The sequence below is a fragment of the Epinephelus moara genome, chromosome 10 (assembly GCF_006386435.1).
Source record: "Epinephelus moara isolate mb chromosome 10, YSFRI_EMoa_1.0, whole genome shotgun sequence".
Taxonomy (NCBI): Eukaryota; Metazoa; Chordata; class Actinopteri; order Perciformes; family Serranidae; genus Epinephelus; species Epinephelus moara.
The window spans coordinates 6,477,572-6,493,968 of record NC_065515.1 but is presented as its reverse complement, the minus strand read 5'-3'; the positions used below and the strand labels follow the sequence as shown (position 1 = coordinate 6,493,968).

Sequence of the window (16,397 nt, the reverse complement as noted above, 5' to 3'; positions counted from 1 at the left end):
CATTCATCAGTTGCCAGTTTATTAGGTACACCGAGCTCAAACTAATGCGGTTTTGTTTTAAAGAGGTGTTTATTGAACTGTAGGATCATTTTGGAGGATGTTTTGCTGCTGAATCATATTGTATCATACAGTGAGGTGTTTCTGTTATCGAGCCAACTCTCACTGATACCAAAGGAGTGGACTGTCAGTACAGTTGATCATGTTAGTCCAGGGCTACTCAGAGCTTTACATCTGTCCCACGGACGACAGGCCTACACACTTATAAACAGCTCCTGGAAGAAGATCAGCTCTGCCCTCAGGATTTCAGGTAAATAGGCTATACAGTGCTTGTTAAAATTACTTAGCAACCCCAGACACAACCTGCCGCCATGCCCTTGAAAGCTGGCACAAAAAATGCACAAGAGTAGCACCCAGTGCCCGACCTTGCGTTTTCCAGGTGGTTGAAGACGCGGCATGTGTACGGCCCCTAATTTCCAGGGCTGGTACCTGCGGTTATTCCACAGGCTAGTTAATAACATGTCGGGCAGGAAATCCAAAGTGTGGGATCATTTTGAGAAGGTGAAGGACGAACCCAAGGTGATATGTAAACTCATCTTCATTGGTCGACTACAAACATGACGTATCATCTGAAACATGGAAGTAGCTACATGCCCATTAGCCCACAGCGTCATTAACAGGCGGCTTGCTCAGTGTGTGACGTGCACTTGTAGATAAAATATAGGCCTATATTAATGAAGGTTCATTAGTACGGTTTTGTATTTCTCTGTAATGTAGCATAGTGTTAACAATGTTACTGATACTATTCTTTCTCACACCTTCAACTCAAACCACCAAAATATATCATTTAATAATTACATTAATATCGTAAACATGCTGGAGACTAGTCGACTAATGGGCCTAAATGATGACTATTGGTCGACTAGGAAAATGACTCGGAAAATTCTTAGTCGGGGGCAGCCCTAGATACAACCTAGTTTAACAGCACCACAAGCTACATCCTTCAAAATGACCACACAACAGTAAAAAAAAAACCCAATATTATAACCTTCATGAAGGCAGGATTTATTACATTACAGCAGCATTAAACAACATTAGTTTTAAATAGGTTTACTTCATTAACTGGCAGCTGAGTGTTTACCTACGTACTCGTGGGCTCTTCTTGCGATTGGAAACTGAATGAAATACACGTCTGTTGGCATGACAGCAGCCATATTAGAGCAAATTAGATTATGCACAAACGATGTGACAGTAGGTAACAGATACTTAACAAATTAATGTTAAGAATTTAAACTGCTACAGCAATGTGTTTTTCAAGTCAGTGAAATAAAAAAATACATTTTCCAAGTTCAAATCCAATATACCAGGGTTAATTGTTCTGTTATCTCTTGTCATATGGAAAATATATGTCAAAGATGTTATTTTTAGCCCTGTCAGTTTGTTGTTTGGTCGGTTGATCCACAAACATCTCTCACTTTGGCAGAAAAGCGTGTTTACATAGGACTCTGTTGCTTACAGTGAGAAGCAGATTGATACTGCATCTTTTCAGGGCCTGTAAGTTATCCCACAATAACACAAGTAATCAAATAGACAGAAATCCTTATAGACAGTACTGCATTCTTGTTTCCAGATCCTATAATAGACATGTGTACTGGGAATTAAAAAACAATGAGTGAGACTCACAGCCACGTCCTTGCAGAGAGATAAATGGTGAATGGACTTCCTTGTATGGTAGGATTTGTTCAGGGCTTACGTTATGATATGATACAATACAGAAAGAAATGCGCACGGCAAAGAGAGACAATGGGACCAGTGTTTCACACACAACAAGGTCATTTGTAAGCAGGCCTCCAGGACTAAGTTGACAAATGATTCATCAGTTAAACAAGATATGAATACTTAACAATACCTCAGAGTCAATAAGTCACAACGCCTGGCCTATGGCAAGAAGAGTGAGTGTAATCATTTATTGTGGGCTTACTGTTCATCAGCAGTCTGTCCTTTGGTCAATGAACGAGATGTGTGGTGTAAGAAAACAATGCAGACTACAGTAGAAATGCCTTATCACAGAGGGTGTTGGACCAACTGACTGATAAAAAAATCTCAGTGCCAGATAGCCTCATTTGCATCATAACTTCCCCTTCTTTGTCCTCCCCACACCTGCCTGCGTGGGATCTAACACAGCAATGATGTCACCTAGCCACAGCCTCTCTTCCTTCTTTGACTTGCTCATGAGAAACTGTCACAAACCACGACCTCCTGTTGACTTCACTCTGGCAAAACAGGACCATCCAGCTACCAAGAACTCAACAGTGACAGCTTAGAAATCCCTGAAAGTGCAGGTTCATCTACAGACGCATGACGCAGACAAACAGCTGCGAGGGCCAGGATCCTCCGTCACCTGGGTTTGTTGGAAATGTTTCCATAGTGACCTGTGAGGCCGAGGGGGGTGGTGCACTTGTGACAGCCGCAGATGTAGGAGGAGAGGGCAGCGGGAGGGGAGCGGGGATTGGTTACCTACCTTTTCACAACCAGACTGAGGGTCTTGTGGGAGCCTTTCACCAGGCAGATTGCCTCCTGTCTGTAGCCACTCAGGGGAATCTCGTTGATGTTGACAAGCTCGTCTCCCACCTGGAGACTCACAGCTGCTGCCTTGCTGCCTTCCTCCACCTGGAACATAAACACAGCAGATGGAGAACTGAGAACTAAACATCTATTTTACAGAGATACCAAAATATTTCGGGAAGCCAACTCCTGCCGGCAAGACAGCTGGTTAGCATGATACAAGACTCAGTGGCAATCTTGAGCTGAATCTTAAATCCAAGGTGTGTTTTCTGTCAAAGCTTCCTCCAGTTAATCTGTGCCCTACCAATAACATACTGGGTCCCTAATTAAACTTAGGAAGCACTACAGAAGAGCAGACTTTGGCCCATAAGACAGAGCGTTTTTTTATCAGCCTGGGGAGACTGTTTGTGATTGTTTTCAATAAGAGTAAAGTGATTTTTTTGTTTGTTTGTTTTATGTGCCTCATGTTTTCACTGGGAGACCCCTAAACACCCTGAACAGAGAAAACTCAGAGCTAGGTTGAGAGGCGGGCCTTCTGGGATGGCACTGACAACAAGTGGTAGTAGTAGGAGAGGTACAGTGTTAGGCCCTGATCACACAGAAAGCATTTCACTCTCCTGCCTAAAAACTTATTATCAAGCTGCCCAGATTAAACCCTTGATCCATATTTGTGACCCAAGCTATTCAGCTATATGGAAAACCATTGAATGCCATTTCTCGGGCAAGATCCCATTACAGGCCATCATTGGGGACAATGAATTAAAACACCATCTTGAGGCAAAGCCTAACCCATGGCTAGAGGTATCACTTAAAACCTGGTTTAAAATGGTGAAGTTATACGGGCAGAAGGAGCCTTATTCATTGATTAGGTGGGTGGCTTATGACCCAGGCTTCACTCCAAACAGACTGGATGCAACCTTTAAGTTGTGGCAGCAGCGAGGGATCAATATTTATTTGGACCTCTTTGAAAAAACCTCTCTTAAAAGTTTTCAAAACTTGAAGGATCAATATGGAATAATCAACCAGGACCTCTTTAGATATTTGCAGTTAAGGCACCATACAGAAAGAATAATTAACAAAGATGATCTGGGAAAATCTTCATCTGGAGCAGGGGTGTTAAGAATCTTTATTGCTGCATACAGAGCAGACCTAGGTGCAGGGACTGTTTCCAAGTTATATAAAGGCCTTCAGGAATTAGGTGGGACCAATACATCTTACATAAAAGAAAGATGGGAAAACGAAGGAAACTTTGTACTATCACTAGAGGATTGGGAAAATTTAAATGACATGCAATGGAAATCAACTAACTCTTTGTCATGGAGAGAGTTTAATTGGAAAAACAGGGTCAGATATTTTTTAACACCTGCATTCAAGCACCCTGGGGGGAGGCAGACAACATGCTGGAGAGGCTGTGGGACAGACAGAGCAAATCACTTTCATGTGTTTTGGGAATGCACTGTGATTCATCAATATTGGATTGAAATTAGAGACAGTATGAAAAATGTATTAAGATGTGACATTGATTTTTGTTTTCAAGTTATGTATTTGGGTAAAAAGCCACACCAACTTTTAGGTTTCTCAAAATTATATATGTTCAACATAATGCTGGTCGCCAGTAAAAAAGCGATCACAAAAAAATGGCTAAATCAAAGAGCACCCACACTAGTAGACTGGTTCAATGTGATGCATGAAATTTACGTCATGGAAAAATTAACATTCGCTCTAAGACTCAAGATGGATCAATTTGAAAAATGCTGGAAAGGATGGATTGATTTCATTAGCCCACATAGATCAGACTTCAGGTTATAATGGAACATCATTTGTAATGTAACCCCCATGTTTGTTTTTTTCTATGCTACACGCCCCCCTTTTATTTATTTATTTTACTTTACCTCTATTTTTAATTCTTTTACTTTCTTTTCTGTTTGTCCAATTTGTACTGTTTCAATTGTTTAAAAAAGTGTACAAAGTATAATCACTCTGTATATGTTGACTTTAAACATAATAAAAAGATAATTAAAAAAAAAAAAGAAAGCATTTCAGCAGCTGGAGGCACCTTTTTGTAATAGTTTTAATAAGAATGAAGCTTTTTACTCCTGGTTTTTGCGTTGAGACGCGCCTCGCGTTTCTGCACTCTAAGTGCCTGGTATTTCTGCCAGAGCGCTCTGAACTCCTCAAGTTGAAGAAACTTTAACTCAATGCAGAAAAACACCCCACATCATCTTTTTCCTCATTGTCCAATCAGATCATTTGAGAGGCGGGCCTTCTGTGGTGGTCACAACAACAAGTTTACAGTTGGTAAACAATGGAGGAGAAACTGGTGGTAGTGGTTGCTGGATACCCAGAGCTATACGGTCCAGCGATAGACAGCAGGTTGTCCAACTGCCCCGGAGTCGTCCTTAAATATGCCTGGAAGCTATCATCGGGGAGAAGCTCCTGGACCAGCTGGTGGTACTCCCCATGATCCATCCTCTTTTTTAGGGTCTCATGTACCCACACAGATCTCCGTTTATCTGCTGACAGCCTCTCACCCTTGTGGTACTAGTGGTATTCAATTAACCTGCAAAAAGCTTGTAGTGTGATTGGGGCCTAAAACTAACATTAGCTCACTATCATTTGCACCCTTCTACGCAAGCTGCAAGACAAATTTGAAGAAGCTGTAGCCAGCACTTCCTTTGAACATTTTACCAACCATCATTAGGCCCGACGATTGACAGCAGGTTGTCAAACTGTCCACAACTATCCTAAAATAAGCCTTGAGCCAACCATCATCCAGTGAAGCTCCTGGACCAGATGGTGGTACTCCCTGTGATTTCTCCTCTTTCTAAGGGTCTCTTAGGGCCTTTTCACACCTAGGTCGTTTGGTCCGGACTTTCAGGTGTGAAAGCCCCCTTATACCCACACAGATGTCCATTTCTTTGTGTCCAGTCCCCAGGTGCTCTCCCCGACAAGCCCGTCTGGTCTCAAAACTACATCTAGTCAACAAAGCACATGAGAAGTGATAAAAGAAGTGCAAGAGCACACACAAGACAGGAGTTTTTTCCTTCAAAAATGGATGTCAACAAGAAGCTAGTGACTAGGTGTGGGAATTCAGAGGAAAGGAGATGACATCAAACAGTTTTTATGAATCTCTGCCACTGGAATGTGGATGCTACCGTGATGTGACAGCAGGGGATTGAGACAGTCAACTTTTTATTATTATATAGTTGGTAGTTGGCGGTACAGTCCAGTTTGTTTGTACCAAGTCCAAAACCACAGTTGTGGCTACATGGTTACTGCAAAACTCTCACTTCCCACTTCGAAATATATTCTTGTCTTGCCGTTTTACGGCGTGACACTGCTGTGGTTAAGGTCTGGTTATGTTCAGGCACAAAAAGCTCTTGGTCAGGATCAGAGTCAAGGACAGATCATGGTTTGGGTTAAAATGACCACTTGAAACATGAAACATTAAATCTCCCTTTAGTTTTTGCATATCTGGGATTACCATCTAGACACGACCTAAAAACGCTGCTCTGCCTTTCTGTCTGAATTTATAAGAAAGGAAGATGACTTGTGCAATGTGCAGAATAGGTGTGGGACTTCAGAGGAAACTGGATGACATCAAACTGTTTTTATGAACCTCTGTCATTGGAATGTGGATGCTGTCGTGATGTGACAGTAGAGGATCGAGGATCGTGCCTTTAATGCACATTGTGCTAAATATTTCTATTTATCAGCATGGCAACCAGCTCATAGAGAATATACAGTTTATAAGTGGGTGCCAAAAGACTCCTTATGTCCAAGAGGTGTTGTGAAAGTGTTTAAGTAACCTCATACGACCCAACCTTGGCGCTACTTACGGCTTCTCAGTGCTTTAAAACCTGTGATAAGCAAAGCCCTGATGTTTACTGTGGGTTTTAAAGCCTATTGTAGTGCAGATTCTGCTTATGTGACCTTATGTCGAAACTTTTGTACTTTGTTTTAGATCCTCTAATATTTGGACAAATTTTGTCAGTGTTGATTACAAAGCATCTTTCGTGTGGGAAACCATTTATGAAAAATAAGTTGTTATTCTATAGCCCACCACTCGCCATCAGAGACCTAAAGGGACAGTTCAACCCTAAATCAAAAACGCATGTCTTTTGTCTTACCTGTTGTGCTATTTATCAGTCTAGATTATTTTGGTGTGAGTTGCTGAGTGTTGGAGATGTCTGCCTTCTCTCTGATATAATGGAACTAGATGGCACTCAACTTGTAGGGCTCAAAGTGCCAAGAAAATACACCTGAACTTACTCAAGATAATCCACAGACCTTGTTGTGAGCAGTTTAATGTAGGAACTATTTTCTTTCAACTGAACAACACCCACCAACCGGATCATCGCGCAGAAGGAAGCATTTCAATTGTTCTTTTTTTTTTTCTTTATTCAATTATTTATTTATTTTGCAAAAAAGCAAAGTATAAAATAACCAACCTCCTTTTAATCTTTTCCACCTTGACACTGTCTCGAGGAAATTACCCTCTAACAGAGTATTATCCAGTGTGTGTTGCTTCGGTGCAGCTTTTATTAGCCTACCTGAATGAACTGTATTCCACTGAGTGTTTATTTTTGTAGTCTGCACATCTTTTACGCGGATTAAGTCATGGGGCTATTGTTGCACTTGCAGTGGCATGGTGAGTGTGGCTGTCTCCGGCTCTCCGCCCGTGGTGAAACACCATGTGCAACAGACGACAGCAGAACGCAAAAGTGTGTCAGTCTCAGACAGTGTCATACCGCATTTTGTTGTCATTAATGGCATGTGGAGTTTTGCAGTGGGAATAGTGAGGAGTGGAAAAGAGGTGGAGAATTTGTGAGTTGATCATGGCTGCACTTCTTGCGTCGCTGTGCAATAAAGCTTCACCAGTAAAATATGTCGGGGAAGATTCTCAGTCATCCAGGTCATGGTAATTATAAGTGCTATATCACAGGCAACTGGACTTGCTTGAGTTTTCTGAAGATGTTTTGCCTCTGAAGAAGCCTCTTGGGTGAGAGGTGAAACGTCTAAGACGCTCAAGCAAGTCCAGTTGCCTACAATATAGCACTTTTGATCGGCATAATGTTTGCCAGACAGCTTATGTATAACAAAGGATCAGATCAGGATCTATACAGCTCAGTATATCCGATCCTGATCATTTAAACAAAAATGTCTCTATCAGCCCCGATACCGATCTTTGAAATCGTAGCAGGACATTACTAGCTGTAACATTATCTAGCTCAGTGGTGCTAGGTGAATAAGCAGTAGATGCACCCTTCCCTCTGCGTGGTGATACGGTTTGTGGGTGTTGTTTGGTAGAAAGAAAATAGTCCCTACATAAAACTGCTCACAACAAGGTCTGTGGATTATCTTGAGTAACTGGGTCTTGATTTCTGTAAAGAGACATTGCTGTTGAGGTTTTTTTTGGTGCTTTGAGTACCACAACTTGAGTGCCATCTAGTTTCATTATACTGGAGACAAGGCAGAGGAAGAAAAAGTATTTTTTATTTGAGAACGAACTGTCCCTTTAACAAGAACTTCAGCACTTTTTTTTGGTCTGACACCTGAAAATTTCTAATATATGAATTAATATGACAATCTATGACTAGCAATTATTGGTCTCATGTTCATGGCAGTCAGATTTTCAAAACCAAGGGCAGCATAGCAGCACAGAAAGAAATGCTTCATGGATATGTGAGAGAGGCGCACCAGCCGGCAGTTTCTTGTTGACATTCCTACTATATTTTACAGGGTAACAGTGACAGAAGAAACACACTGTTTATCAGAGTTAACAGCAGCAGGCCCGTTTCTAAAGACATGGATCAAAGGCTATAAAAATACTTCAAAAAGCTGCTGTCCAGGCCAGTGGCATGATGTAAAAACAAACTGTATTGTGTTTGTTTGAGGGCAGACACCTGGAATAACACATCTGTCAAAGGGAAGTATAGTGAACTCAGCACAGTTCACTGAAGTCAGCGACTGCTGGTGTTGGTGTATCCCATCAGACCAACCGCATATAAGATACTACGCTGACTGAAACACAGCTACAGCGCAGGTCTCTGAAGTGTCAGCGTTAAGGTCAGAGCTGTCCTCACGCTGACGCAGAGAGTCAGATATGAGAGGTGCAAGAAGGCATGGCTCAGTGTGGAAAGAAAAGCAGCGAGAACTTGCCCGGCAGTTGGCACATTAACACACATGAGCCAAGCTCTGCAGCTGATTATCAGTTCTCCGCTCAACCTGTGAGAGGGGGCCGTATGACTCCACTACAGAGGTATGTGTACATTTACAGACCATTACGTCTTATATGGCCTTCATCCTCAGCTCAGAAAACCAGAGCCAAGATAACTTGAATCAAAGCCCCTTTTCATTTTTCTATAATACCAATTTTAAGGCAGGGTTAAGGCAGGGCAGGCCGAGGGGTTTTATGATGGCTGGCCGGGTTCCTGAGCTGGTCCTGATATGGTAGTGTATCTTGTACAGAAACTGAATCACTGACTTATGTGTTTACAGTTGGTTACTGTGTTTAAAATGGGCAAAAAAAGCACCACAGTTTGACTGAAACTGGAAAATCGTTCTCACTACATAACACTAGTTATGAATACATTTAACCTTGATAAACAAGAACCAAACAGTTTTCATATTTAGGCCAACTGTTGTCTTCTGCACGGGTAAATCAGAGCTCGTGGGTTATGCAAGATGAAGGTTAGTTTATGGGCCACATACAGCCTAATATGATCTCAAGAGGGCCGGACCATTAAAACCATTACATAACAACCTATAAATAACACCACCAAATTTTGCCCTTTCTTTAACGGTAAAGGACATTCTGAAAGCCTCCACGTATAGAACAGATGATGAGCAACCTGAGATGTCTCACAAAAAGACAATTTCAACAAAATGCATCAGTTTTGTTCACAATCAGTCAGTCTACTACTCACCAACTAAGTTTACACGCACACTAATATTTCTATTCTGTTTGTATTCTGTTTAGATATTCTGAATGAGGCCTTTTTCCAAATGAAGCATTTTCTGATTAAGACACATAGGATATGCAGGTATTCAAGGTTTCAAGGAGCTTTATTTGGACATGCATACAGTGAATACATGCATTCAGAATATACATGTACGTCGCTGGTCGTCACTATTAGGCTCGCAAAGTCATCCAGTGGGACGGATTGGACCTTTTGGTGAGCTGGTTCTGGCCCATGTCACCCAGTGTAACGCTGTGGCTCATTGGTGTGTTTTAAGGGCGCATTCACACCAGGATAGTCCAGGGACTTGGTTCGATTGGACGGGGAATGCTGAAAAATTTCACACCTTCATTTGGTTCGGTTCACTTTCACACTACACTTTTTAAAGCGAACCAAACCGCCTGGACAACGTCACGCAGTTACAACAACTGCTCGTTTGGCTTTGTTTTTTCCTACCCAAAATGCACTGCGCTCTACGTCACTTCCTCTCTTTGGTTCGCTGGATAGTCCGTTTGCATTTCCCACTGTAAGCGACTTGCACCAGGGTTCACTTGCAAGTGAACTGAGTCCTCCAGTTTTCAAGCAGACCAGGGTTTGCTCGTTTGGTCCGCACCAGAGTTCGAATGAGCGTTAACACCACTCCAAATGAACCGAACTATCCGTAGAAGCAGACCAGGGTTCGTTTAAAGCGGACCAAATAGCGCCAGTGTGAATGCATCCTGAATTGTTTTTGGACGACAAAGGAGCTTTCTGTGAAAACCTGATTCAATGGCGGAAAATCCTGCAGAGAAAGTTGCTACTCCAGCATTGGCACAACTGCCTACACTGCAAAGGGACCCAAAAAGGAGGACAGACTTATCAAAAAGAGAGTCTAATCAACAAAGTGTTTCAGAGACGGAGAGTACATGTTGCTAATAGCTCAGCCTTCTGCTAACCGGAGCCAAATGCTTACGTTAACGTAGCCAATGTTAGTGAGAAATTAAAATCATGGTGTGTCCTCCGCCTCACTCCCTGCTGCTACAGACCACCTTCCTGGGAGAAGAGTGGGCAGCAGCTCTGTAGACAGACCCCAAGTCAGCGGCAGCAGCAACATGAATCCAGCCAGCGCTGGGGGACCAGACAGCCCTGACTCCCCACCTGATCAGCAAATTTTCTGTTGCTACACATTAGACCTGGTGGCATCTGCTGTGACACCCAGTGCTGGGGGGTTTGCGCTAGCCGAATTCAAGCCGCTATAGCTGCTGATCGAAGGTCCGTCTTAAGAGCTGCTGCCAGCTGTCCTCCCAGGGAAGCAGTTCACAGCGGCGGGGAACGAGGCAGAGGGACGGTGTGGTGGCTCACTAGCTAAGTCTTGTCTCATTTATGGTCTGATAAACAGAAAGAGAGCAGGGCAAGGAGGAGCTGAGTGAATGCAACTCTGTAACAAGAAATTAAAGCAAATGAACTAATGTATGGGAAAAACTGGGTTACTGTATGAAGCGTGTGCATATGCATGGTCGTCCAGTAGGAGGGGCTTAGGTCAGAGAGAGGAGAGCTGCAGGAGGAGGGTGTATTTTCAAATTCTGCCATTTTATTTTGCCTTTTCAGGACTGCTGCATACCCCAGCTTAAAAAAATGTGGGGAAATTAAAACTTTGTGGCTGTAAACAGGTTTCAGGTTTACGATTTTAACTAAATTTGCAAACTCCAGAATATATTGGATTATACAGTGTTTGGGATCAGATCATGCTGCTTAAAGAAGTTTGATTACATGAGAAAAGTAGTTCAGACTAAGCAGAGAGGAATGATGAACTGTAGCTCCACAGAATCAGATAAAGTCAACAGTAGTTCAGGTCAGGAGAATATTAACTAAACTGATTAGTGCAACCAAGGCAAAACACACTTTAATCACATTTATCTAGGCCTAACAAAGTCAACAACTGTAAGTCCAACAACTGACGACAGAACAGCACTAACTGTTAAGCATACAGTAAACACAAACAAATGATGTCTTTAAGATCAACAACTTGCCAGGACATCTGTCTGCCTCCAGCTACACACTAATCTGGTTTTTATCCCAAACAACATGGCTCCGCAATGAGAAAATATTTTAAGAACGTAAATAAAAAACAACAAACAGTGTCAAGTAGCAGCATAAAGGAAAACATAGGGGCAAACACAGGCAGTGTTTACCCAACATCAAGGCAGGAGATTCATCGTGCTTTTCCAAACATTTTTCACCATGGCAGCCCAATCAGCTCGAGCCACGCTGTGTCCTTTGTTTACCATCTTCCTCCAGGCCATAATCAGTCAAACTCCAGCCATCCTGGATGCCTGTGTATCCTCAAAAATAGCCTCATGTCTCTCTGCGGGACACGAAGGGAAGGATGTGGTGGTGATGAGGGTAAGGAATGTGTCTTTTCTGCTGACAGATGTCCTGTGCAGCGAGCTGATGGGGCACTGAACACACACCTCCTGTATGGTTTTACGCACTGCCTGCACACATCACTGACAACGTTCAGTCACATAAACTATCTCACCCATATTTGACCTTTGCACAGCTTATTTTTTTTGTAGTTTTTAGTTTAATCTGTCTCTGGAAGTTTTAAGCATCTCTGCCTTTTGCGAAATTTTTGCAGCAAATCATTATATTTGGTTGTAGCAAGCGGTTACCACATGAGCAATGTGATAGTAACTTTAACACTGCTCACTTTTAGAGAGTTGAAGCATCCTTCCCAAGTGGTGAAATTATATCCTTATACATAATTTTTATGGCTCTTTGGGTGGCAGTGTTGGCCTGTCGGTCTGTCCATCACTTCAACATCTCATTTGTGGTTGAGACTCAAATGTCTACACAACTATTAGAGAGCTTGCGATGACATTTGGTACAGATCTCCATGGCGCCCAGAGGATGAATCCTAATGACTTTTGCTCTAGCGTCACCATGATGTTGATATTTGTGGTTAAGACTGACATGACTCACCACCTTTTACAGGCATTGCCATGAAATTGGACACAGACATTCAGGCCCCCCTCAGCATGAACATAACCATATTGGTAATCCCTTAACTTCTCATGTAGTGCCATTATCCGGTCCAAATTTAAATTTGTGCAGCTCTTTGGTTTATGACCAAATACCTGCTATTGAGCTACACTTGTATTTAGTGCTAATTTGCAAATAACGGCTCGCTAACATGCTAAACTACGATGATGAACACTCAGTGCAACTTAAACCTGATAAACATCAGCATGTCAATGTGAGCAAGTTAGCTACAGCTAGCATTAAAAATAATCATGGGGGACTCAACTTTACAGTTGCAAGGTTGGCAAAATTAGCAACCATTTTGAGGAATTGGCTATCAATTCTTGGCCTTTGGTTGCCATCAGTGGCGTCCACCTTTTAACAGTAAAAAATAGGGACAGCAACCATCAAAACATGCACCACAACAGAATAAATGCATGTTTAATATTTGCTGCATTGTGATATCTTAAAATTGCTGTTACAGTCAGAACTAACCCAGATGACATCACATGTGCCAACGCTGCATGCATGTTGGTGCGTCATTTGAGTGCGCACAGGCATCTATTTAGAGACACTGGCAAAGCAAATTAAGTTGTTTGACTGTGCGGTGAAAAGTTTAACTAACCTGTCAACATCACAAATGAATGTGCAAATTGATTTAACTAACAAAGAACCACATGAACACTGATCAATAATCTTTCCATATTCCTTCCTCCACACACCTGACTTCCACAAATAGAAAACTATGTGCTTCTTTTTCCCCTTTCATGAGCCATAATCCTTTTCTCTATGAATCATCTTTGCCCCGGAGGTTGAGCAATTCTAAAACATTCAAATCGAGCCCACAATGTTGTCACACAAAGGATTCAATAATTGGTAAAACCTGTTTACCTGCAGGTGATTTATCCCAGCGTGTAAGAACAGAGACATTTTTGCAGTATGTCTGGCACTGTGTCTTTAAGAGCCAACAATATTTTCTTCCATATAAAATGTGATCCTGGTGCAGGGGATATATGTATGAGGTACATGCCCAGCTGTGTTGTGTAAAACAGGATTATATAAGTTTATCAAGACTAAGGACTTTAAGTCCGTGAAGACCTTGAGCATAACCTGAGCTATGAGAGGAATGTTAAGAATTTTAATTAGTTCCAGGATTTTTTTAACCAATACTCTAAACCTCTCATCAAACTGTGTGCCCTTTTTTTATCATCTCTCATTTCAGCAATTGGAGAGAACGCACAAGGGAAGAACAGCCAAAGGAATAATAAATGCACTCCCTCTTCAACACTGTGTTTCAGACATACCTGCCAAAACCAAACAGAGTACTCAGTGTTCACTATGAGTACTAAAACAGAAAGACATGAAAATAATGATAAGTTGTAATAAAGGCAAAAACATCAATGCCAAGAAGGGATGTTGCAAGAACCCATACTTCAGTACCACGTCGATGCCAAAATTCTGAAAATGTGAAGGTACCAGGGATGCAACTCTCTCCAGCCTGATGGGGCTGCATATACAAGTGTTTCTAGCCTATCATTAAATGCAAAAGGACGAAGAAAGCCAAGGAAACTAAAGATAAAAACATCAGTCAACATCACAACGTGTGCCTTTTTATTTTGTGGAAGCATTTTTCAGTCAAGGTGAAATCAGCACAGATATGATTGATTACAGCAGGATTTGCCATGCCCACCATATTAACATCAATGAGGGGTGTGCAACATACATATTTGTACTGAATTGTTCGATACGAGGCTTTCGGTTCAGTACGCATTACCAAACGAACTATTCATTGAACTGAAACAAAAGATACAGCTTGATCTGTGTTTAATATAAAGTTCTTAGCGTCACTGCACCCAACAAGGCAGCCAACAGGATGTAACAGCAACATGCTGTCTGCTCCTCCCACCGCCAAACCAGAACCAACCCCCCGAGCCAGGAGACGAGAGCTGCTGCGTGGCTAGTCTCTCGTTCAGCAGCTAGTAGCAGCTAATGTTAGCACAAAACACACAACCACCGTAATGAGCAGTAACTGCCGACAGGCCAGGCTGCTGATTCTGCCGCAAAGACTGAAAGGTACATCAGTGACGGCTGCTTAGCTTGTGTAGATGACTGAAGCAACACTGATACACTTTAATGTCAGTAGTAACGTAGGTTTTATACACTAAGACACAGAAATGGTAAAAAACAGTTAAATGGTCTAACTCCACAATTCACACCACACAGTTCACAGTCTTTTCACATTTTCAACAAGTACTTTCTAACTCGTATAACGTGCTTAGTACAAAATCACTGATTTAACTTTACCCAGACGTAAACGAGCCCATTTCAGCCGGACTGTAATTCCTGCTTTGTACAAAAAACACAAAAGCCCGAATTATTTTTACATTTAAAAGTTCTTAAAAATCATGACAATTTCTCTGGCATTTCTACTTTTTTGTTGTATCGAAAAGGTACCAAACCGTGACACCACTGTATCGTATCGAACCGAAACGTGACTTTCGTGAACTGTTACACATCTAACATCAATCAAAGTGGCACCAATACAAAATTCAAACGCTGTCACTGACGTAATAAACCTTCCTATTTTTTTTAGTTTCCTTGTGTTACGTGCCTGTGTGTTTTGGGCCTGCCCTTTGTTTTGTGTTTTTCCCTTACTTTTTTCAGCGTGCAGCTGATCTCCATCATTCCTCATCAGGGAGGGTATAAATGAATGCAGGAGGAGTATTGCCAGTGCCAGAGGGCCAAGAGGCTGTGACAGAGTTGTGACATTAAGACGTGGGTAACAAGTAAAAGTTTGGCTTAATGCTGTGATATTTGGTTGGCTGTGATTAATATGTTCTTTATGTTTGTGTTTCCCTGCTACAGGCGATCCGGTTCCCTTTTGGAGCTCGTTTGTCGTTTGGTCCCGTTTGTGTTTTAAATAAACTTTTTGCCGTTTTTCTTTTTTTTGAAAGTTCCCTCTATTTCATTATGTTACCCCCCTCCATAGACCTCTCCTTAAGTAAATGTATTTTTCAAAATTCTTTGCAATGGGAATGCTGCTGGTTTTCACTATGCTGCGAACATCAGCACCGTAACCAGGCACTGAGCACCGCACGTTTGGCATTTTTTTCCTGATTGCTGAGCGTTGACAAATGTTCAACTTGGGGTAAAACGCCGCACTCATCAGCGTCACCCAGCCGTCCAATCACCGTGGAGGAGGGGCAGGACAAACAGCCTACCACAAAGACCAGCTTTCACATCAACATGTTCAAGTGCTGAAGTTAACATACTGTCGGCTATATACAAATAATTTAAGTTTCTTCACTCGCAAAATCTTATTAATCCACGCAGACTAGTTCTTGGCATTAGAGGTGGATCATCAGAGATTAATAATAACATTTAATTAACTAATTTAAATGTTTTAATAAAGGAGTGTGTGTTAACGAACATGGGAGTTGTTTTGTTTTTGTATTTTTACCGTGGTATTGAGTATTGAGAATAGCAGAATTTCACTGGTATTGGTATCGACTACTACATTTCTGATATTGTGACATGCTTAATGCCAAGTGGGCATTTAGGATTACTAAAGAGATGTGTAATCTGACAGACAGTAAAATGGTCTGTGGCTGAGGTCGCTGTAGGAAACCTAACACAGCTGTGTTACATAGTTGAGCAGGACACAATGGGAGGCAGAACTGATCTGAACATTTTTAAGTCGCCTGACTTGTCTATGACACTATGTTCATACATTTTTCTTCAGGTGAACAGAGCAAATACAGTGTTTTACTGTGAAATACAAAATGGTCATATGCTTTTAACCATTGGGAGCAGATTTCAGCTCCTGCATCCATGTGGTCCTGTTCAGGCAGGACAGAAAACAGCACTCACAAA

At 41.9% G+C, this 16,397-nt stretch overlaps 1 protein-coding gene across 3 annotated transcripts in view; it reads right to left on the bottom strand.

The window, feature by feature from the left end:
• shroom2a (shroom family member 2a) overlaps positions 1–16,397 on the bottom strand; it is a 60,396-nt gene that overhangs the window by 37,372 nt on the left and 6,627 nt on the right. For all 3 annotated transcript variants that reach the window (XM_050055099.1, XM_050055101.1, XM_050055104.1), the window contains one exon: positions 2,519–2,667. In XM_050055099.1, the coding sequence (XP_049911056.1) occupies positions 2,519–2,667 (149 nt within the window). The remainder of the gene's footprint in view (positions 1–2,518; positions 2,668–16,397) is intronic.